The 18,096-nt window shown below is 32.3% G+C and overlaps 7 protein-coding genes across 9 annotated transcripts in view; 5 read left to right on the forward strand and 2 right to left on the reverse strand.

The window, feature by feature from the left end:
- Window positions 1–18,096, forward strand: part of LOC119671504 (mucin-5AC-like) — a 531,335-nt gene that overhangs the window by 72,427 nt on the left and 440,812 nt on the right. The window lies entirely within an intron of this gene.
- On the forward strand, window positions 654–2,279 carry LOC119671521 (26S proteasome regulatory subunit 10B). The gene is made up of 5 exons (XM_038082197.1): window positions 654–882; window positions 941–1,060; window positions 1,114–1,834; window positions 1,908–2,048; window positions 2,107–2,279. Exons 1-5 carry the CDS (start codon window positions 777–779, stop codon window positions 2,207–2,209), a joined length of 1,191 nt encoding a protein of 396 aa, XP_037938125.1. The 5' UTR covers window positions 654–776; the 3' UTR covers window positions 2,210–2,279.
- Window positions 2,277–3,526, reverse strand: LOC119671522 (tRNA (guanine-N(7)-)-methyltransferase non-catalytic subunit wuho). Its single transcript, XM_038082198.1, has one exon. The coding sequence runs from the start codon at window positions 3,454–3,456 to the stop codon at window positions 2,299–2,301; it is 1,158 nt and encodes a 385-aa protein (XP_037938126.1). The 5' UTR covers window positions 3,457–3,526; the 3' UTR covers window positions 2,277–2,298.
- Window positions 4,364–5,043, forward strand: LOC119671525 (UDP-N-acetylglucosamine transferase subunit ALG14 homolog). The gene has a single exon (XM_038082203.1). It carries the CDS (start codon window positions 4,432–4,434, stop codon window positions 5,026–5,028), a length of 597 nt encoding a protein of 198 aa, XP_037938131.1. The 5' UTR covers window positions 4,364–4,431; the 3' UTR covers window positions 5,029–5,043.
- On the reverse strand, window positions 5,044–7,987 carry LOC119671514. Its single transcript, XM_038082191.1, has 5 exons — window positions 7,712–7,987; window positions 7,289–7,657; window positions 7,111–7,230; window positions 6,838–7,048; window positions 5,044–5,966 (listed from the first exon to the last, which is right to left on the reverse strand). The coding sequence occupies exons 1-5, from the start codon at window positions 7,772–7,774 to the stop codon at window positions 5,086–5,088; spliced, it is 1,644 nt and encodes a 547-aa protein (XP_037938119.1). The 5' UTR covers window positions 7,775–7,987; the 3' UTR covers window positions 5,044–5,085.
- On the forward strand, window positions 9,951–15,008 carry LOC119671512 (arginine/serine-rich coiled-coil protein 2). Of its 3 annotated transcripts, XM_038082187.1 has the most exons (5): window positions 9,952–10,149; window positions 10,343–10,462; window positions 12,624–12,869; window positions 13,099–13,839; window positions 13,896–15,008. In XM_038082187.1, exons 4-5 carry the CDS (start codon window positions 13,219–13,221, stop codon window positions 14,880–14,882), a joined length of 1,608 nt encoding a protein of 535 aa, XP_037938115.1. In that variant the 5' UTR covers window positions 9,952–10,149; window positions 10,343–10,462; window positions 12,624–12,869; window positions 13,099–13,218; the 3' UTR covers window positions 14,883–15,008. The 3 variants fall into 3 exon arrangements, with proteins under 3 accessions (XP_037938113.1, XP_037938115.1, XP_037938114.1); XM_038082185.1 differs by lacking the exon at window positions 12,624–12,869 and having other exon boundaries at window positions 9,951–10,149; window positions 10,358–10,462; XM_038082186.1 differs by having other exon boundaries at window positions 12,624–13,839.
- The window catches only part of LOC119671506 (putative leucine-rich repeat-containing protein DDB_G0290503), a 49,746-nt gene continuing 47,291 nt past the window's right edge, over window positions 15,642–18,096 (forward strand). The window contains exon 1 of the mRNA XM_038082176.1: window positions 15,642–15,994. Coding sequence (XP_037938104.1) covers window positions 15,794–15,994 — 201 coding nt within the window. The 5' untranslated portion in view covers window positions 15,642–15,793. The remainder of the gene's footprint in view (window positions 15,995–18,096) is intronic.

Consider the following 18,096-nt stretch of genomic DNA (forward strand, 5'->3'; position numbering starts at 1 on the left):
ATTTCTGCACTGGTTCAGTTTAATGGGTCTCTAACCTTTGATTCGATGTTAATGTTACAAGAAAAAATATGTACTTGTTGCAGCCGAATTTATAAAACCGAAATATTTAGATTTCTGACTCGGTTCAATAACACCAAAATATCGAGTGTTCCGATTCAAAACCGGGTGTTATTAAAATATATAGTTTTTTAACATATTATGTAGATATTGATTTTCAGCTACTAAATGATTTATATATAGTAGAAATGTATAAGTACAAGGTTTAATACTACTAACAACAATTAAATTTGCATTCACCAATTAACTTTTATTACCTTAAAAATTTCCTCATAACACCTAACACCGAAGCTGATATAGCTAATAAATCTAATTAGACATGTTCCTACTGCAAGCAATGGGAACTTACCTGTACATATACACATATATTCACACATTGTAATATTTTTGTAAATAAAAGTAAAATAAAGTACTGCGTTTATGGCTTCATCCATTATTATATAGAAGATTTTAGGTATACTGTTCTCCATTGTCTCATAAATATCTTATGAAGTTGAAAAATACAATTTATTTTTAAAAGTTTCACTCATACATCAGTTGTCAAAATTTATTAATTGCAAGAATTTCCCATTTTGGGCACAAATTTTTTAACTCTGGTAACACCCCATCAAATTTGCTAATTCACGTAGCTTCTGCCGCAAGAACTAATATTGCTTAGTTATTTGCAGGAAAAATATTTAAATAAGTGTTCATATTAAATTTAATTATATATAAAAGTAATGACTACTGGAACCATGCCTGCTGATGGTGTGCGTGAAAAGGCGCTGTCGGAATACAGAAAAAAGCTTCTGGAGCATAAAGAAGTGGAGTCTCGTCTTAAAGAAAGTGAGTTGATAAAAACCAAAAACCTTCATTATTTAAAATATATATTTTTGTAACACAGAACGCGAAGAAATAAAAGAACTGACCAAACAATATGATAAATCGGAAAATGATTTAAAGGCACTGCAAAGTGTTGGTCAAATAGTTGGCGAAGTATTGAAGCAGCTGACAGAGGACAAATGTAAGCAAGAAATATAAAATTTTATAAAATTTACAATAAAATATTTTTCGCAGTTATTGTCAAAGCTACTAACGGACCACGTTACGTTGTGGGCTGTCGACGACAAATCGACAAAACAAAACTCAAATCTGGTACTAGAGTTGCCCTTGATATGACGACATTAACAATTATGCGTTATTTGCCACGAGAAGTTGATCCACTCGTATATAACATGTCGCATGAAGATCCCGGTGAAGTAACATATTCAGCGATTGGTGGTCTCTCCGAACAAATACGTGAATTACGTGAAGTTATTGAATTACCACTTCTAAATCCTGAACTATTTTTGCGAGTTGGTATTACTCCACCAAAAGGTTGCTTGCTCTATGGACCACCTGGCACAGGCAAAACACTACTGGCTCGTGCTGTTGCTTCACAACTTGACGCTAATTTTCTTAAAGTTGTATCATCTGCCATTGTGGATAAATATATCGGTGAAAGTGCTCGTCTTATACGCGAAATGTTTAATTATGCGCGTGACCATCAACCGTGTATAATCTTTATGGATGAAATTGATGCTATTGGTGGTCGCCGTTTTTCTGAGGGTACATCTGCCGATCGTGAAATCCAACGTACGCTTATGGAATTACTTAACCAGATGGATGGTTTCGATTCGTTGGGTCAAGTCAAAATGATTATGGCAACCAATCGTCCTGATACACTGGATCCAGCATTACTGCGCCCTGGGCGCTTAGATCGTAAAATAGAAATTCCATTACCTAACGAACAGGCACGGTAAGACTTTTTCTTTTCTTATTCTTTCTTATTCTTATGTTCCTTTAAAATGCAATTTTAATTGGTTTTTCAGTATGGAAATCCTTAAAATTCACGCCTTTAAAATAGCCAAACACGGAGACATTGATTACGAAGCCATTGTTAAACTGTCTGATAATTTTAATGGTGCTGATTTGCGTAATGTTTGCACTGAAGCTGGATTGTTTGCCATAAGGTTAGTTAAAACCGTAATGTGTCAATAATTTATTAACATTCCTTAAAATTGTATACAGAGCTGAACGAGAATACGTCATACAGGAGGATTTCATGAAGGCCGTCCGCAAAGTCTCTGACAACAAGAAATTAGAGAGTAAATTGGACTACAAGCCTGTTTAAATGTAAATAAAACCATTATAAAAATCGAAATCCCTAACAAAATTTATTTAATAAAAAACAATTTACATAATTTTATAATTTAAATTCATTTATTTTTGTGTTTCTTCGATGCGTTTTCTTTTACGTTCCAAATAATCGCTTACATTATCAAAATGCTTTTTAAATCTGGCAGATACATCTTCAGGAGTCCAAATATCATCTTGGAACTGTTCTTGTAACATATCTAACCAATTATCAGGTACAGGAGAAGATTCTGGCAAATTAGCAACACTTAATTGTAAGTGATTGTCAACGATGGCAGCAAGGTAGAGTCTATCTTTAGCAAAACACAAATTGCTTATACACATTTCAGGAAAGTTAAGCACGACATGTTCAGATATATTCCACCCTGAAGTTTCAGTTCTGTTTATGTTATATATAGCAACACTTTCATTGGGTTGGTAGAGCAAAACAGCAACTTGGTGACTGTTCTCACTTAATTTCCGATGCGAGATCTTAAGACCTGGTGCTGGTAAATCTATTTTCGCTTGTTCTTTACAATTTTTGTAGTCCCATAAGCGTAATGACTTATCGCCCGATACTGAAACCAATGCGTCATGTGATAGCAGAGCTAAACCTGACACAAACTCCGTATGACCCAAACAATAGCCATGTATTTCATAGGTTTTTGGATAGTTTGTTATGCGTATTTTCTCATCTCGATCACAAGTTATAATAAATTTTTGGTCCGCCGTCCACAAAACATCGTACACAATACTCAAATGTCCTAAAAGTAGCCGGGGTACAGAACTCATGTTGATGCAGTCATACTCGTAACAATCTCCAGTTTTATCTGTTACCAATAATTTACTTGAATCACTAGCAAAAGTCAACGCACTGGAAATGCGTGCCAATGATCTTACCGATACCAGCTTCGCATGTTCGAGTCGGCATTGATAGAGTAACAACGCCTTCTGTCCACTCGTCGTCACAGCAAGCAGTTGACCGTTGGGCGATAGACTCACATGCTGTATATTTACTTTTTCCTTTGACTCACTTTCAGTTGGTTGATTCTTTGAATTTTTTTCGTCTGTCTTTTCTACTTCATCATGATTTTCCTCTAAAGTAAATGGTTTTAAACCATGTTCTGTCAAATCCTCTGGTATGAAAACTTCTTTAAATATTTGCAGATCATTTGGATTGACGAATACGATTTTTGAATTTAGTGCAACAACTAGCTCTGGTTCAGCATAAAATATTGTTGTCATTATATTTACTTATTTCTTAAAAAACATATACGTAAACGAATAGTCATACAAAAATGCAATTCGATGCCAAATATGACAATTGAATGAATCACACGTTGGTGTACAAAAGCCGCTGTACAATAAGAAATCATAGATTAAAGTAGAGAACAATCAACAACAATCAACGAATACCTTATATACTGCATACAACGTAAACGTGCATATATAACTTAAATGTGCATATATATACATAACCAAAATTTTGTACATTGTTATTAGAACGGACAATAGTACGCTTAAGTACGTTTAGGATTTATTGTGCTGTCAGTGAGGAAAGATTAATGCTTATATATGGAATTATATATGATTCAGATTCCACACATCTTTTGGTTCAATAAAAGTTAAATAAAGTTACTGGACTCATATTCTAGGCTAGAATTTCTAGTAACTGTTGGATATAAGCATTAAAATGCGTTAATAGAATAGAATCTGCAGGTGTCAGATTTTTAACACATATTTTATATATTAAATAATTTTATTAAAAAAAATGAATTTTATCAAATAATATAGCATACATCTACATATATCTGTTAAGACATATACTATATTATCAAATATAAATAAAATCTTTACAAATGTTAAAATTATTTTAGATAGGTATCAAAGAAATCAGGACAAAATGTTAATAAGCTGCCAAATTGCTTAATTTTCTTTAATTATAGGCATTTTTTTTAACAAATATACATAAAAATAAATATTTTAATTTACTTTTTTTGTACATCTTTAAATCAACAGTTGACGATTTAAATCCTATAATATTTTTTGCAATTTTGTATGTTTGATAAAACGTAATGTCGTTACGTTTCGCGTACACTGAACACACCTAACATGATAAATAAAAACCTTTTTTCTTTGATAAAAACATTGGCGCAGTATCAGCTGTTTATTAACATGAATAATAAAATTAAAAAATATACAAAGGATTTGTGAATAATTATGGATTTAAACAAATGGAACAAACTTGAACAAAATCACCCAGTATATATAATATTGGGATCTGGTGGACATACCGGAGAGATGTGTAATATTAATCAAGCTTTGATGGGGAGTAGTAAAGGACAAGAACTTTATAAGCCTATAAAGTACGTTTTAGCTAGCAGTGATACAACGTCACGCAAAAAAATCTTCCTAGCAATGCAAAAGCTTAATGTAACTATTAACGAAGAGGATTATGTAGAGGTACCGCGTAGTCGTGAAGTAGGGCAAAGCTGGCTTACCACTATTTTTACAGCATTATGGGCTTTATTGTGGAGCTTTTGGCTTGTTTGGCGGGATAAACCGCGTCTAATAATCTGCAATGGTCCTGGTACATGTGTACCATTTTGTATCGCCGCTTTTGCGCTACGTTTGTTGCATCGACTGCCAAAAAACACAAAAATTATTTTTATTGAAAGTTTTTGTCGCGTTAAAACGTTATCTCTGTCCGGAAAACTGTTATTGCATATAGCAGACATGTTCGTGGTGCAATGGCCGTTTTTAGCAAATAAATACAAACACAAGAACAACTTAAAATATTTTGGTAGACTGATTTAATATAACATTGTAAATAGTTTCATTAACAAAAATAATTAAACAAAAATAACGATTTCATTATTTGCATTTTTTTATATGAATAATAAGAACGTCATCATCAAATTCTAATCCACAGCGTGGACACTGACGTGTGGTTTTCAAAAGATTCCGTTGACGATAAGACCTGGAATTTTCAAATGAATCATCAAGCTCACATGTCGTAGAATTTCCTGGAGATGTAGTATCCGATAAACCGATAGTATCATCGCTATTTTCAGATGAAACAATGTTAACTAAATCTTCTTCAGTATAACCGGCGTTTCGCAATAAATCCCTAGATGATGGCCTAGGCGCACGAGGCTTCCGTTTGGGTTTTACTTCACGAGTATTAATTAGTGAATTTCCCACTTTTTTGGCAGGAAACAAAATTTTTTCTGTTATGCCGCTACAACCATCTAAATGTTCATTTAATACAGAACGCTTCATTTGGTTTTGACATATAGGGCACTTTATGATATCATCATTTTTGTTGTGCTTATAACGTGAACCGGTTGGGATTACATCATTTTGGAGATTAAATTCTTTCAGCAATGTATCTTCGTCAAATAATTCATCAATTATTGACGTATCTGCTAATTCCGTAGCAACTGTTAAATTATCATCAAATTCGTCGTCGATTAAAACTATGTCAGATTCATCTAAGTTTGTGGTTTCGTTAATTATTTCCTGCTTTATCAATATTTGTCTTTCATCGGCAGTTAATCCCTTTCGTATCTTAGGTGTTGGCAGCTCTACGTCTCCATCGTCACAGCCACTACTATCCGATATTTCAACAACATTTATAGTATTAAGTTTAACTTGAAGATCCTCATCATAAAAAATCCAATCCTCATATTTTTCTTTATTCCCACCTGTAGTATAATCACCGTTCTCTGTAGTCTTTCTGCGTTTTGAGTCGCCTGCAAAGAATATGTTAATTAGAAGAAATATGTCTAAAAATGTGAAACTATTGATAATTGTTTGGGTGGATAAATCAGGAGACATACATTTTTAATTAAATGAGCGACGCAAAACATATAATACGACATAATACGAAGTCTGTATGTAAGCATACCTGTCAATTTAATATCATTATTTGTAGAATCTGTGGGTGAAATGAGTTGATCAGTTTTAGTAGCTGAAGTCATTGTGTTACCCAAACGTTTAAGCCACACTTCACGTAGGTGATCGCGGTCAACACGACCACTTTTGCTAATGTGACGGGGTGATGAAATTTCACTACCCAATGAATAACCTCGACCATCCATATTTGGTTGCGGTTTTTGCACATTTGTTGTACCCCCGCTATCACCTGCCAAATCACGGAAACCCATAACATTGTTTAAATTGCCTCTTGGCGGTATAACAGCCGCGGTGGCGGTACGATTTGTATTTGTAGTTTCTGATTTAGAAACATTAAATGGATCGGTTGAAAGACCCGGATAAGAAGTTGGTGGAAAAGATTTGGCTATAGATGAAATTCCTGCATTTAGAGTAGAATTGTTGTTTGGTTTTGGTTTTGGTTTAGGGTTAACAACAATGGTACCACCACCATTAGATTTTAATGGTCCTGAAAATGATAGTAAGTGTGGTTCAATGCAAAAATTATAAACTCAAATATTTTTGACCAACCTTTATGACCATTAATACTACTGCTAAACCCATTCGTTTTTGGTGTTGTAATGAAATTGTTACCTTCTTTTGGTTTATTATTATTTTCACCAAAAGTAGTGTTGTTGTTGAAGAAATTACGTATGTCAGCTCCACCAGCTGTTTTCTTTTTGTGCTTACCTTTTTTCTCTAAATCTGGACCCTTGATTTTTAAGAAAGTTCCACCACACCTTCTTTGATGCTCTGACCACCACTGATCATGTGCGCTAGGTGCACGATTTGATGATCTCTTAACATAACCATAGAAAGGTGAACGGTTTTGACATATACCATTACAGCGCCACCAGAACTGTTTGTAATGTTCCACTTCGTCATAGAATGTGTGATAAACCTATGAATGTGTGTTATTGAGATGTGTTATTATTGTTATTAGATTATTAGATTTAGAAGTACCGTAATATTTGTTCCTGCTACTCTGTTAATGGCATTCATGATTTTCTTAAAATTTGGACCATGTCCACCGTTACCTTCACGAATATTTAAAACAAAGCAATAAGCGTGTATCATTTCATGCTATAACCAAAGTAAACCTTTAGTTAGTATTTTAAATTAATGATTTTACCAGCATTACCAGCATTGTTTCCACCAAGTCTTTACGTGGACGTAACTTAAGTAATGGTTCACTTAAACGCACAGTTATTGATTTGCCAAACTTGTTGCCTTGATAATAGCAAATACCAGCGCATGAATACATGCGTTTGCTCCACTCTAAAGAGACACATTTTAATTTCCCTTTAAAGAATTTTTCGTCAAAATTCGTGAACATCGCAAATATATTGGGAGTAGGATCAAGTTTCTCCCATTCTGGGTGAACCAGATTTTGAGTGCGATTTAAAAACTCGTCATCTAGGTTGGAGCGCGGATTACTACGTTTAACGGGCTGCTTTATATCAATTAGTTTTGGCAAAGCTGGTACTTGGTAAGACACTTCTTCTAAGTCCTGGAAATGCATTATTAAAACGAATGTTAAGTTTGATTATGTTATTTCACTTACAGAATCCTCTTCATTTAATTGTTTTTGTAGCTTTAAGGCAAATAAATAGTCGGGATCATCCATATCCAAAATTTACAAAGCCTCAGTTGACTTGAATGTAAATAAAAACTTAATTGTTTCAGTCAGAAATTACTACAATATAAATCATTAGTTCGAGTTGAGGTGAGTTAAAAATATAAATCATTAATTCAAGTCATTAATGTAAGTTGAAAAATTGCGCCGATTAAAACAATGTTCTAACATTGCAAGCTAGACAGTAATTTTATTGAGTGTTTGTTTGATAAACAAGGAAAGAAATATAATAGATTTTTTGACATTTATTAAAAATATGACAGAAAGGGAAAGTATACTTTTTATATGAATTTTGAGCGAAGTTTAAAATCTTACCGTGGGCATGTAAAATTTCAAAAAAAAAATTAACAATATTAGTAAATTAATAGGTCTATTCAACCAGTTACTCATAGTAAAACTCGAGTAAAATACAAATAGAGTACACACTGCGATCGTAACACAAATAAAGTGCTAAATTACGCTCTTTACACAGATTTTCAAGGAACAGATTTGTGTAAAATTTGGTGAGAACACCAGTGCCGCGCAAATAAATTCAAACCAAAACAGCTGATTCACACATCACACAAATTTTGCTTTAAATAAAATGTACTAGTAGAGTTTGTGTAGCATTTTCAAAATTCGACATTGATGTTACGCTCTCTCAGATTCTCTCATTTACTCGAAAATTTGCTGATGACACGCACTTGTGTATACACAGTATTTCTCGAAGTTACTATGATAGCTCATGGAACAGACCTAAAATTTCGTATGTATATCTTTTGAAATATATAGTTTGACTTGAATATTTCGTAGGGATTTAATTTTCGAAATAATTTAATACACATTTTTATGATAAAGAAAATATGTATTCTTTTGACATGATACCTCCCATAAAACACGTGGTGCTTAAAAATTAACATGCAAAGCAAAAAGAAAATGCGCTAAAGTAAGCCCACCTTCATGAAAGTACTTACCCACCTTCATGAATAAGTCCCTTGCACTACAATGATGCCAAATCTTAAAACTGATTTATTGTGAATGATTTTTTGGAGGAAAATGGAAAACTCTAGTCATTTGTTTATTATTTACAACTGTGGCGAGTGTTAATGAGTAAGTTTAACTATTTTAAAACTTGATGTTTTAATAAAATTAGTAATTATGCGTGTTCTGGTCATGTTTCAGGACCAGATTCTTGTAAGGAGCTAGAGCAAACAAATATTTCAAATATTTGGTCAATGCGCCGCTCTTTGCATCCTTCTTATTTCTCCGATATCATGAATAAAGCTTAAAAATAAGTATACTTTTATATAAATTCAAATGCATGCAATATAAAACACTTACCAATAACTTTTTTTTATCATTCTTTTTATATATGTATATATATATAAAAAAACTTTTTATAAAATTCAACCGAAATTTGTTTGAATCGTTGTCAGCTGTTTGTTGATTCAGGCAGTGATGCCAAGTTTCTTAAGTAAATGTTTTATAGAAGTGATTATGTCAAAAGAATACACCATATATTAGACTAAAGTTGTGAGAAAAAATTGTTAATCACTAACTAATCAATAATAACTAAGAATCAATATGATAAATTTCCACTAAAATGCTATTATTACTGCAGTTGGCAGTTGAAAATTAAAAAGAATTGTGTATTATTATTTTTCAAATACAGTAAACAGCTGACCGTGAACTGGAAATTTCATATATACTTCCAAAAATCGTTCACAATAGACGAGTTTTTAGTCTTGGCAACCATGTAATTTGAGCTGCTTATTAGTTAAGCGGTTTCAAAAAGATTGGACTAAATAAGCCAGTAGTGTTGTTGTTTTATACGTTATTTTTAAAACAAGCGGTTGTTCTTTGTGATATGCTTAGAAAAGAAAACGCCTATTATTATATTTTTATCCAATAAAATATTCAAGTTTTTTATTCATTTATTTAAACATTAAAATTTATATTATACATAATTGCATTTATCTGCGACAAATTTATGTTTAAACGCAAATTAATGTAATTAATCAATAAAAAACTTTTTTTTACTATATTTTCAATTCCCAAGAAATCCAAACAAAAAAGCGGTAATCAAAGCAGTCTAATAATTATTTAAATGTATGTCAGACAGAAAAAAAATTAAAAAGTTTTTTGACAATTTATAAATAAGTAACAGAAGGAGAAAGCAAATGTGACTACATTTGACAGTTCCAAGTATTTGCTTGATATGTAACACATACATGCACGCATTTAATTTAATTTTTCGCAGCGATTAACATAAGTAATAAAAATAGATTTTATTAAAATCATTTCAAATTCATTGAGAAATAATAATGGAAGGATTAGTCAATTACAGTAGCGATGAAGAACACGAAGATTATGGCTCCCAATCTATGGTAAATATAAACAATGAAAATAAAAATTTTAAAAATGGCGTCGTAGAAATGTAATATAGAATTTTTTTCCGTAAAAATTTTTGTATAGATTTGTTTCTATTTATATTTTAATTAGACAGCATAATGAGTTAATTTAACTATATAAAGTTGTTTTTTTGTTTTGAAAATAATATTATTTGCTGTTTCTGAATAGTTGCGAATTCTTTAGGATGCCCGCAGAAGTCCTAACTTGGAACTAAAAAATGGGAACGCTTTGCTAAAGGGCGTTGGTGGCGTTAGTGCAGCAAATGAACGCAGCAACTACAAAAATGAGGTAAAAACAAATATAAATATATTAGTTATTAAATATATCCAATAATGGAAATTTAAAATGTGTGTAAAAACTGTATATATATATATATCTGTATGTATGCATATATGCATATTGTAGGCCAATTAGTATTTAAAGGCAATTACGGAAACTGAATTTGGGTTTAATTATCAGTTGTTGGTATCTTTGAACAATTTTTAACTACATTCGTTAAACGTAATTATTCGATAAAATTAAATATAATGGATTTGTGGAACTCAGGATCAATTTTCACTAATACTGAAGAAATAATCTAGAGCTTGCTCAACGTATATTTGTCGTAATAAATAATTTTACAGATTAATTTTACTATAAAAATTTCTATATTGCTATATATATATATATTATATATCAGGTGTGTAAGCTACCACTGCTTTGTATCACTTATTCATATATGTATATTTGGAAATGTAAATATTAAACATTTTACATGCATGATTACCACAAAAATAATTCTGAGTTTCTTGATCACAGTCACTTTCGATAGAAGATCAAAAAGTATTATGAACTGATCAATTTCAGACTAGTGATTCTTATAATATGCATTGGTTCAGAAATTTTTTCGCACATCAAAGTAAAATGCGGACAAATCTTTGATTTCACGCCATCATATGAAAACATGATGTAGCGATCAGAATTTTTAAACAAGTTTAGACCTATTATACCCTTCAGAGAAAATGTCACATCATATGGGGACTAGTTGTGGTTACACTGACTTCCACAAATACTAGCAGAGTTTCGCTTATTTGTCAACATATTCGTCAAATGAAAAAATGAGACTTTTCTGTGATAAAAATCCGATGTTTTTTAAGTTTTTATAATATCAAAATCTTAAGCGACTGTTAAACGATTCCATATTGTAAAATGGCAAATCTTAAATTAAACAATTAAGCAGTTTTGTTGAACATATGTTACTGAAGCAGCTCTGTCAAATCAAGATTTCAAAGTTGATAACCACATAGACTCTGGAACTCCATTGTGTGTACTGGAACACTAACATGGATTTCAGCAGACATTGTATATACTTTTATGTTAATTAACTTAGACTGAAGAAAACTGTCTAAGTGGTAGATTAACTCGCTTCAATATTAAATAAAAAGGGATTTATCCAATTTTAATTTTTCATATAAAGTATACTTTTTAAATGGACTGTTCTCTTGATCGGACAAAATTATTGATCTCGTCGGCGGCGTTCGTTTAAGATGGGTTTTTCAGTTTATTTTTCTAACATTTGTTGGAAGTTAAAAAAAAACTACAATTAACTTAAAATTCTGAAGTTCCATTAAACTCTTGCTGTTATTGTTATTTCCGTCTGCTAAATAAAATTTAGCCTAGCCTACAACGTGTTGCCGTTTGAACTGAACAGATATTTTAGTTTTATAAATGTAATAATACACTTTATTTTCACTGTAATATAATATTATTTTGATGTAGTACTATCTGGCGTACTTTATAGACATTATCGTACAATTTTCAAAATCATATCTCGAAAAAAGCGAATCATATATAACTATCATCTTAAGTATCCAATACCACCAGCCATAATCACTGTCACAAATGATATTTCATATACCATGTCGTTTAAGATTATTTGGGTGCATTATGTTCATATTCATTAACAGTAACGATGTTAATTATGTAGTTCAAAAGTGTATATTTGAAAATTTTGAGTGATGCTTTATACTGCTATTTGCAATTCTCTATCAAATAAAATCCAAAAATCAACTAAAGCATTTCTCATCGATATTTGACCTTTTTTGGCATCTATTCTGTATTATTGAACCAAATTTAGATACAAAATCAAAAAACTAAATTTTGTTTGTAAAATAACAATTTTTCAAATTAATTTAACTAATGGGAAATAGAACATAATAATATATTATGTATGTAATGTATTTTCTTCTTCTACGTTGATTTCATATTTTTGGTATAGAGTCACCTAACGTTGTTCTTCTTTGTTTATATCTCTGTTAATAGAGCTTATAATTAAATATATTATTTTTTTAAATTATAATGGTAAAACATAAATTAATTAAATATCCACTTTTGTTGTTATTATATATAAAATTATCGTAAACAACTCTACGTTGAAACTCGTACAAAAATAAAAACTCTTCGACCTCAGAAACAGCAATACATAATCGTATATAAAACAGATTGACTAGACTCCGAAGAAAAACTCAAAATTGCACACAAAGTGGTTTGCGATGTGCAGGAAATGAAAAATAATTTTTTACAGAAATTAAAAAAGTAAGAACGTCTAAAAAGCCTAAAGCCTTAAGACATTTTTATGCAATATTATGCAGTTAAACCCGAAGGAGATTTTTATGTGTGTTCCCTTAACTTTACTGATTAGGAGCTGTGCTTGAACGTGAGTATACTCGTATTATAACAAACATTTGCAAACAAAATTTAAGTTCTCTTACAGGATATACTACTTATTTAACATTATAAGTTATATTAAATTAAACTATAATAAAAAGAAGGTGAAATGGTGTCAAACGAAAGTTAGAATATGTGGTCATATTTTGTTTTAGAGCATTTCTAGCTAAAATCATATATTAATATAACAGTGTTTTCCATTAATATTTTTATTACAGAGTTCGAGGCGAGATAAATACAATGCTACAGAATTAGGCAGTAGAAAAAGCAACTCACCACACACCAGTCGTGAAAATGATAGAAGTAATCGTTCCACAACCCAGTATAGTAGTGGACGTATGGTCGGAAAAGATACTAATCCAGATTCATCGTACAATAACAACCGTACTGGGAGCAGGAATATTCGATCAGGATCTCCTTATACTAATCGTGATAGTAGAAGCAATCGCGCTGAATCCCCATTTACTAATCGTGATAATGGTAGAACCAATCGCGCAGATTCTCCATATACTAATCGCGATAGTGGTAGAGGCAACCGCGCAGATTCTCCCTATACTAATCGCGATATTGGTAGAAGCAACCGCGCAGATTCTCCTTGTACTAATCGCGATAATGGTAGAAGCAATCGCGCAGATTCTCCTTATACTAATCGCGATATTGGTAGAAGCAATCGCGTAGATTCTCCCTATACTAATCGCGATAATGGTAGAAGCAATCGCGCTGATTCTCCCTATACTAATCGCGATAATGGTAGAAACAATCGCGCAGATTCTCCTTATACTAACCGCGATAATGGTAGAAGCAATCGTGCAAATTCTCCCTATGCTGGTCGTGATAGAAATCGCGCAGTTTCTCCTCATGATAATAAGGACACTGGTAGAAATGTTCGTCCAAATTCTCCGTATGGTAGTAATTATCGCGAAAGTGGAAGAGACAACCGTTATAAATACGAAAAAGCAGTAAGTAAAGTGTTGATTTTTTAAAAAGCATTGTTTTTTATTTATTTAATCTTTAGAATGAGCGTAGTCGTCCAAAGGAGCATTTTAAAAATGATTATCACACCGATCAGCGAAGATCACAACGTGACGAAGATCGAAGTTCTAAACATCAAGGAAATTACCAAAGTGAACGTCAAAGTAATAGTTCTCGTAATGAACGCAACCGTTATGGAGACATGTCACGTCGAAATCAATCACATCACTATGATAGATCACCACGACGTGATCGTGATCGTGAACGTAACGATCGTTTCTCTGAACAACAAAGGCGTCGTCGGGAGGATTCTCGTTCTCCTTCTCCAAAACACCGTCACCACAGGCAACGTTCTGGTTATAACGACGATAAACCACGTTACCGTAAGCGTGTGTCTCGTTCACGTTCTAATTCTGCTTCATCTCCAAGACGATCAGGTTCAAAAGATCGCACACAAAAATCCCGTTCAGCAACACAAAACGCGGATCGCAAAATAAGTACAGATGAGGGAAAAGAAAAATTGAACCCAAACTTCAATCGTCATTCGGAAGCTCTATTATCATTACCACTCAACAACAATGCGCCAAAACAACCAAATATCATTGCAGTTACTCCTTCGACCACTACTACAAATAATGGTGAACCTGCTGTCATACAGTTACCAAGCTACTATAATCCTAGTGTCATAAATCCAAATAAGTATGCAGAACAGGTTCAGAAGCGTAAATTAATTTGGGGTGCGAAAAAGTCTGAAGACACTTCCGCAAAATGGGGCAATGCACAATTTTCGCAAGATTCTGATGGTAAAGTTGCTTCCAAGTTTATGCGGCTAATGGGTATTAAAAACAGTGCACCACCTACTCCTACCACTACTACTGAAGTTGAGAAAAAACCTACGGAACCAGTGGATGTTAAATCTCGTGAAGATATGTTCTCCAGCATGGAAAAGCAATACGAAGTTGCACGTCAAGTGACTCACACAATGCGAGGTGTTGGCTTGGGTTTTGGGTCGCAACCACGACCATTTTAAAGAGCTTAAACCCAAAATAATGTATGTATGTTTGTAATGAATCTTTTTAGTGTAATTTTTTTTTAATTTAAGAATTGTATTATTTTAATAAACATTAAGCAACAATGTTTAACTGTATCTGTTGAAAACAAATTAAATGTGTTTGTTTTATTTCTTTAACGGTTCGAAATGTAAAGCATGTGTTTAAATAATTAAAGTTGAACTTTAATTTAGAAACAAAAAAAAAACGGTTGGTTGTAGCACATTAAAGGGATTAAATATTTTTCCTCAATAAAAATTGCGTTTGTATCTAAAATTCATATAAGATGAGATGATTTGGTAGAATTTTTCGAACATCTGAAATTAGAATGTCTAACATCATATCTTTTATGCACAAATAGATGTTTACTAATTCATTTCTATAACGCCATCTAACGTTCAAATAGCCACCGGTTCAACGAAGTAAAATTTTGTATTTATAATCAAATTCAAAAATGGACGGAAGGACATTTGTACTGTACTTTATCACGATTTTAATATACAGTGAAATCATAACTAATATTATATACACACTAGTGCTCCATTCTTAAGCTAAAATAATATTGAGTGGGTGATAAAGTAGAAACAGTTTTAATATAAAATTCCAGCAATTATTTTTTTGTATTCTTATTTGTATCAATTCGATTTAGTACTGTACATATCTGAAGTAGAGTGAATTCAAAATATATTATGTACAGCGGCTAATGTACTCAGCTGATTTTGACAGTGAAAACGGAAAAAACAAAAAACATAAATAATCCGAATAACAAATTTTGCCAAGTTGTCACCAAATATTAAAATTTTTTTAGTAAATTCTGATAAAAACGAAGTAAATTTAATGTGCTAATTTAGTATATTTATATGCAAGCAATATTTAATATTTGTGCTCTACAATGTCCTGGTTGAATAATAGTTTGAGCACTATCAAAGGTCAATTGACGACTTTGGCGCAAGAGGTACTAGCGGAAACTGCAGGCCCTGGAGATGAAGATTACCGCGGTCCGGTGGATACTAGAACAGCCGTCGAGTTACTTGCAGTTACAGAAAAAGAAAAAGAAGAGTTAAATAAAGTATGCAGTCAACAAAATGATGAAGTAAGTAATGTCAGTGATGAGAGTAAATAATTACGTGTTACTTTTAAAATAATTAATTCTTCACATTTTCGGTGATGCTTATTAGAATTAGTGAATTATTCTACAGATTAAAATTCATATACTGGAAGAACATCAAGAAAATATATGAATAAGACTGTTGTTAGCCAACTGTGCTGATAAGCTGAGCAAACTAATAGTGTTGTTATTGTTTCTCGGTGCTGGTAAAGTCTGCACAGATTCCGATGTAGTATTAAAGCTCTGCCGGAAATTTTAAGCTTCATTTTGTTTGAAAATACTAGTGACTCCGAGTCGTAGACACTGCCTGCCGGAAACACCAATAATTTATAAACAGCTAATATACTATTTATTTATTATCTTTTCGTATTAATATATGAAGCCCTTAAAGCATTAATAATATTTTTAAGTGGTAATTATGATTTATAAAATTTGTCTGCTCATCATTTGAATGTAGTTAAATTATTTATTTCTCTTAAATATAAAAAAGGTATAGAATATAAAGTACAAGAAAGATTAATGCTCGAAATAGTTTAGGTGCTTAGCACAATAGTTGTTGTTGTAACCCGAAGGGACCCGTACCACAATAAACATAAATTTCTTACATTAAAGTGGAGAATTGTGCAGGATAGGGAGGAATAGTTGTATAGATGGGTATTAACTGAACCTGGTCTAGGTATAAATGTAGCAATCTAGCCAATTAAAACAGAGATAGTTATATATCACTACGACCTAAGATAGTGTGCATTTGGACAGGAAAATAGTTGGCATCACGAGGAGTAGAACTGCAGTTAGGGCATATATTTTGAAGTATCATATTAATGTTTATTAAGTAATTATTTAGCACTTGACTATATCCTAAAAAGATGTCCTGGAGAATTGTTGACAACTTAATTACAATGCATACCTTGTCCCAAAGAAGACACTGTTTCGGTATGAAGGATACTCATATCTCATTTATATTCGACCTTAGTGATGTTGGCCCACTAAAATATGTGTCGATGTATTAATACACGAAGAGATGTTCAATGTATGCACAACGTGAAGGAAGTGCTCTATTAATCGTACATTTATATTAACATATAATGGACTATGGACTATAACCTAACAAAACCACATACGGTCTTACGAATAATGGGCAGAATGTCAATCGTTGAATGATTCTTAACATCAGATGAGAGTAGGGGACATTCACAAAAAGTGTAACTAAAAGTTTCAACTAGTTTTTAGTCTGAGAGTTATTTTGAATTCAAGGTGATTGACAGTAGATATATTTTAGTTCATATAGATTTCGTGGCAAGATAGTGTACCAAGTCTGTGTATTATGTTTAAAGTTCCCAGTAGTTACTGCAGTATATCTAAATTTTTCATATAACATGGATTTACATATACTGTTTGGTTCTAAATTGTAAGAAATCACGCTCTACAATTCTCTTATCTTGCTTGTTCTGTTGTATGATGCAAAAGCTTCGACAATAACCAGTAGTTATAACAAGAATGCATCGCAAGATGAGAGAAAAAAACTTTCGGAAGGTCTATGGCTCCATACGTGTTAGTAACAAGTATCGAATTAGATAAAATTATGAGCTGTATGAACTATGCCATCGATATAGTTAAGTGTAAAAAAATGTAGCTGCCTCGGTGATATCATAAGAGTAGATGAAAATGCTTCGGCTAGAAATTTGTTAGATTTGGTACCCACTGAGGACAAACACGGCAGAAACCATCCGCATCTTCGATAGCAGAACCAGTTGAGCAACAATATGAAAGCATTTTGTACTACTGTACTATAAATAGGCAAAAGCAAGCCACTGATTGAGTTGGCTACAGGGTTCCAAGGTCAAGTACGACTCATTTCTGTAATGGAAAGTGCAGGACTAGGTTAGGTTGTAGCGGTTACCTTTTAACATAATGTACATACATCGTTGTGATATCAAGAATTAGTGTTGTGAATTAATTGGACACTTTTATAAACTCTTTAGGGTTACAACCATGACATTATAGGATAGACTTACTATCAGAGCATGTCCTTCTAGTACGCAGTTTGTAGAAGGTCATTCTTGAATTCTGATACGAGTTTTCATCGG

The sequence above is a fragment of the Teleopsis dalmanni genome, chromosome 1, assembly GCF_002237135.1.
Source record: "Teleopsis dalmanni isolate 2A chromosome 1, ASM223713v2, whole genome shotgun sequence".
Lineage (NCBI taxonomy): Eukaryota > Metazoa > Arthropoda > Insecta > Diptera > Diopsidae > Teleopsis > Teleopsis dalmanni.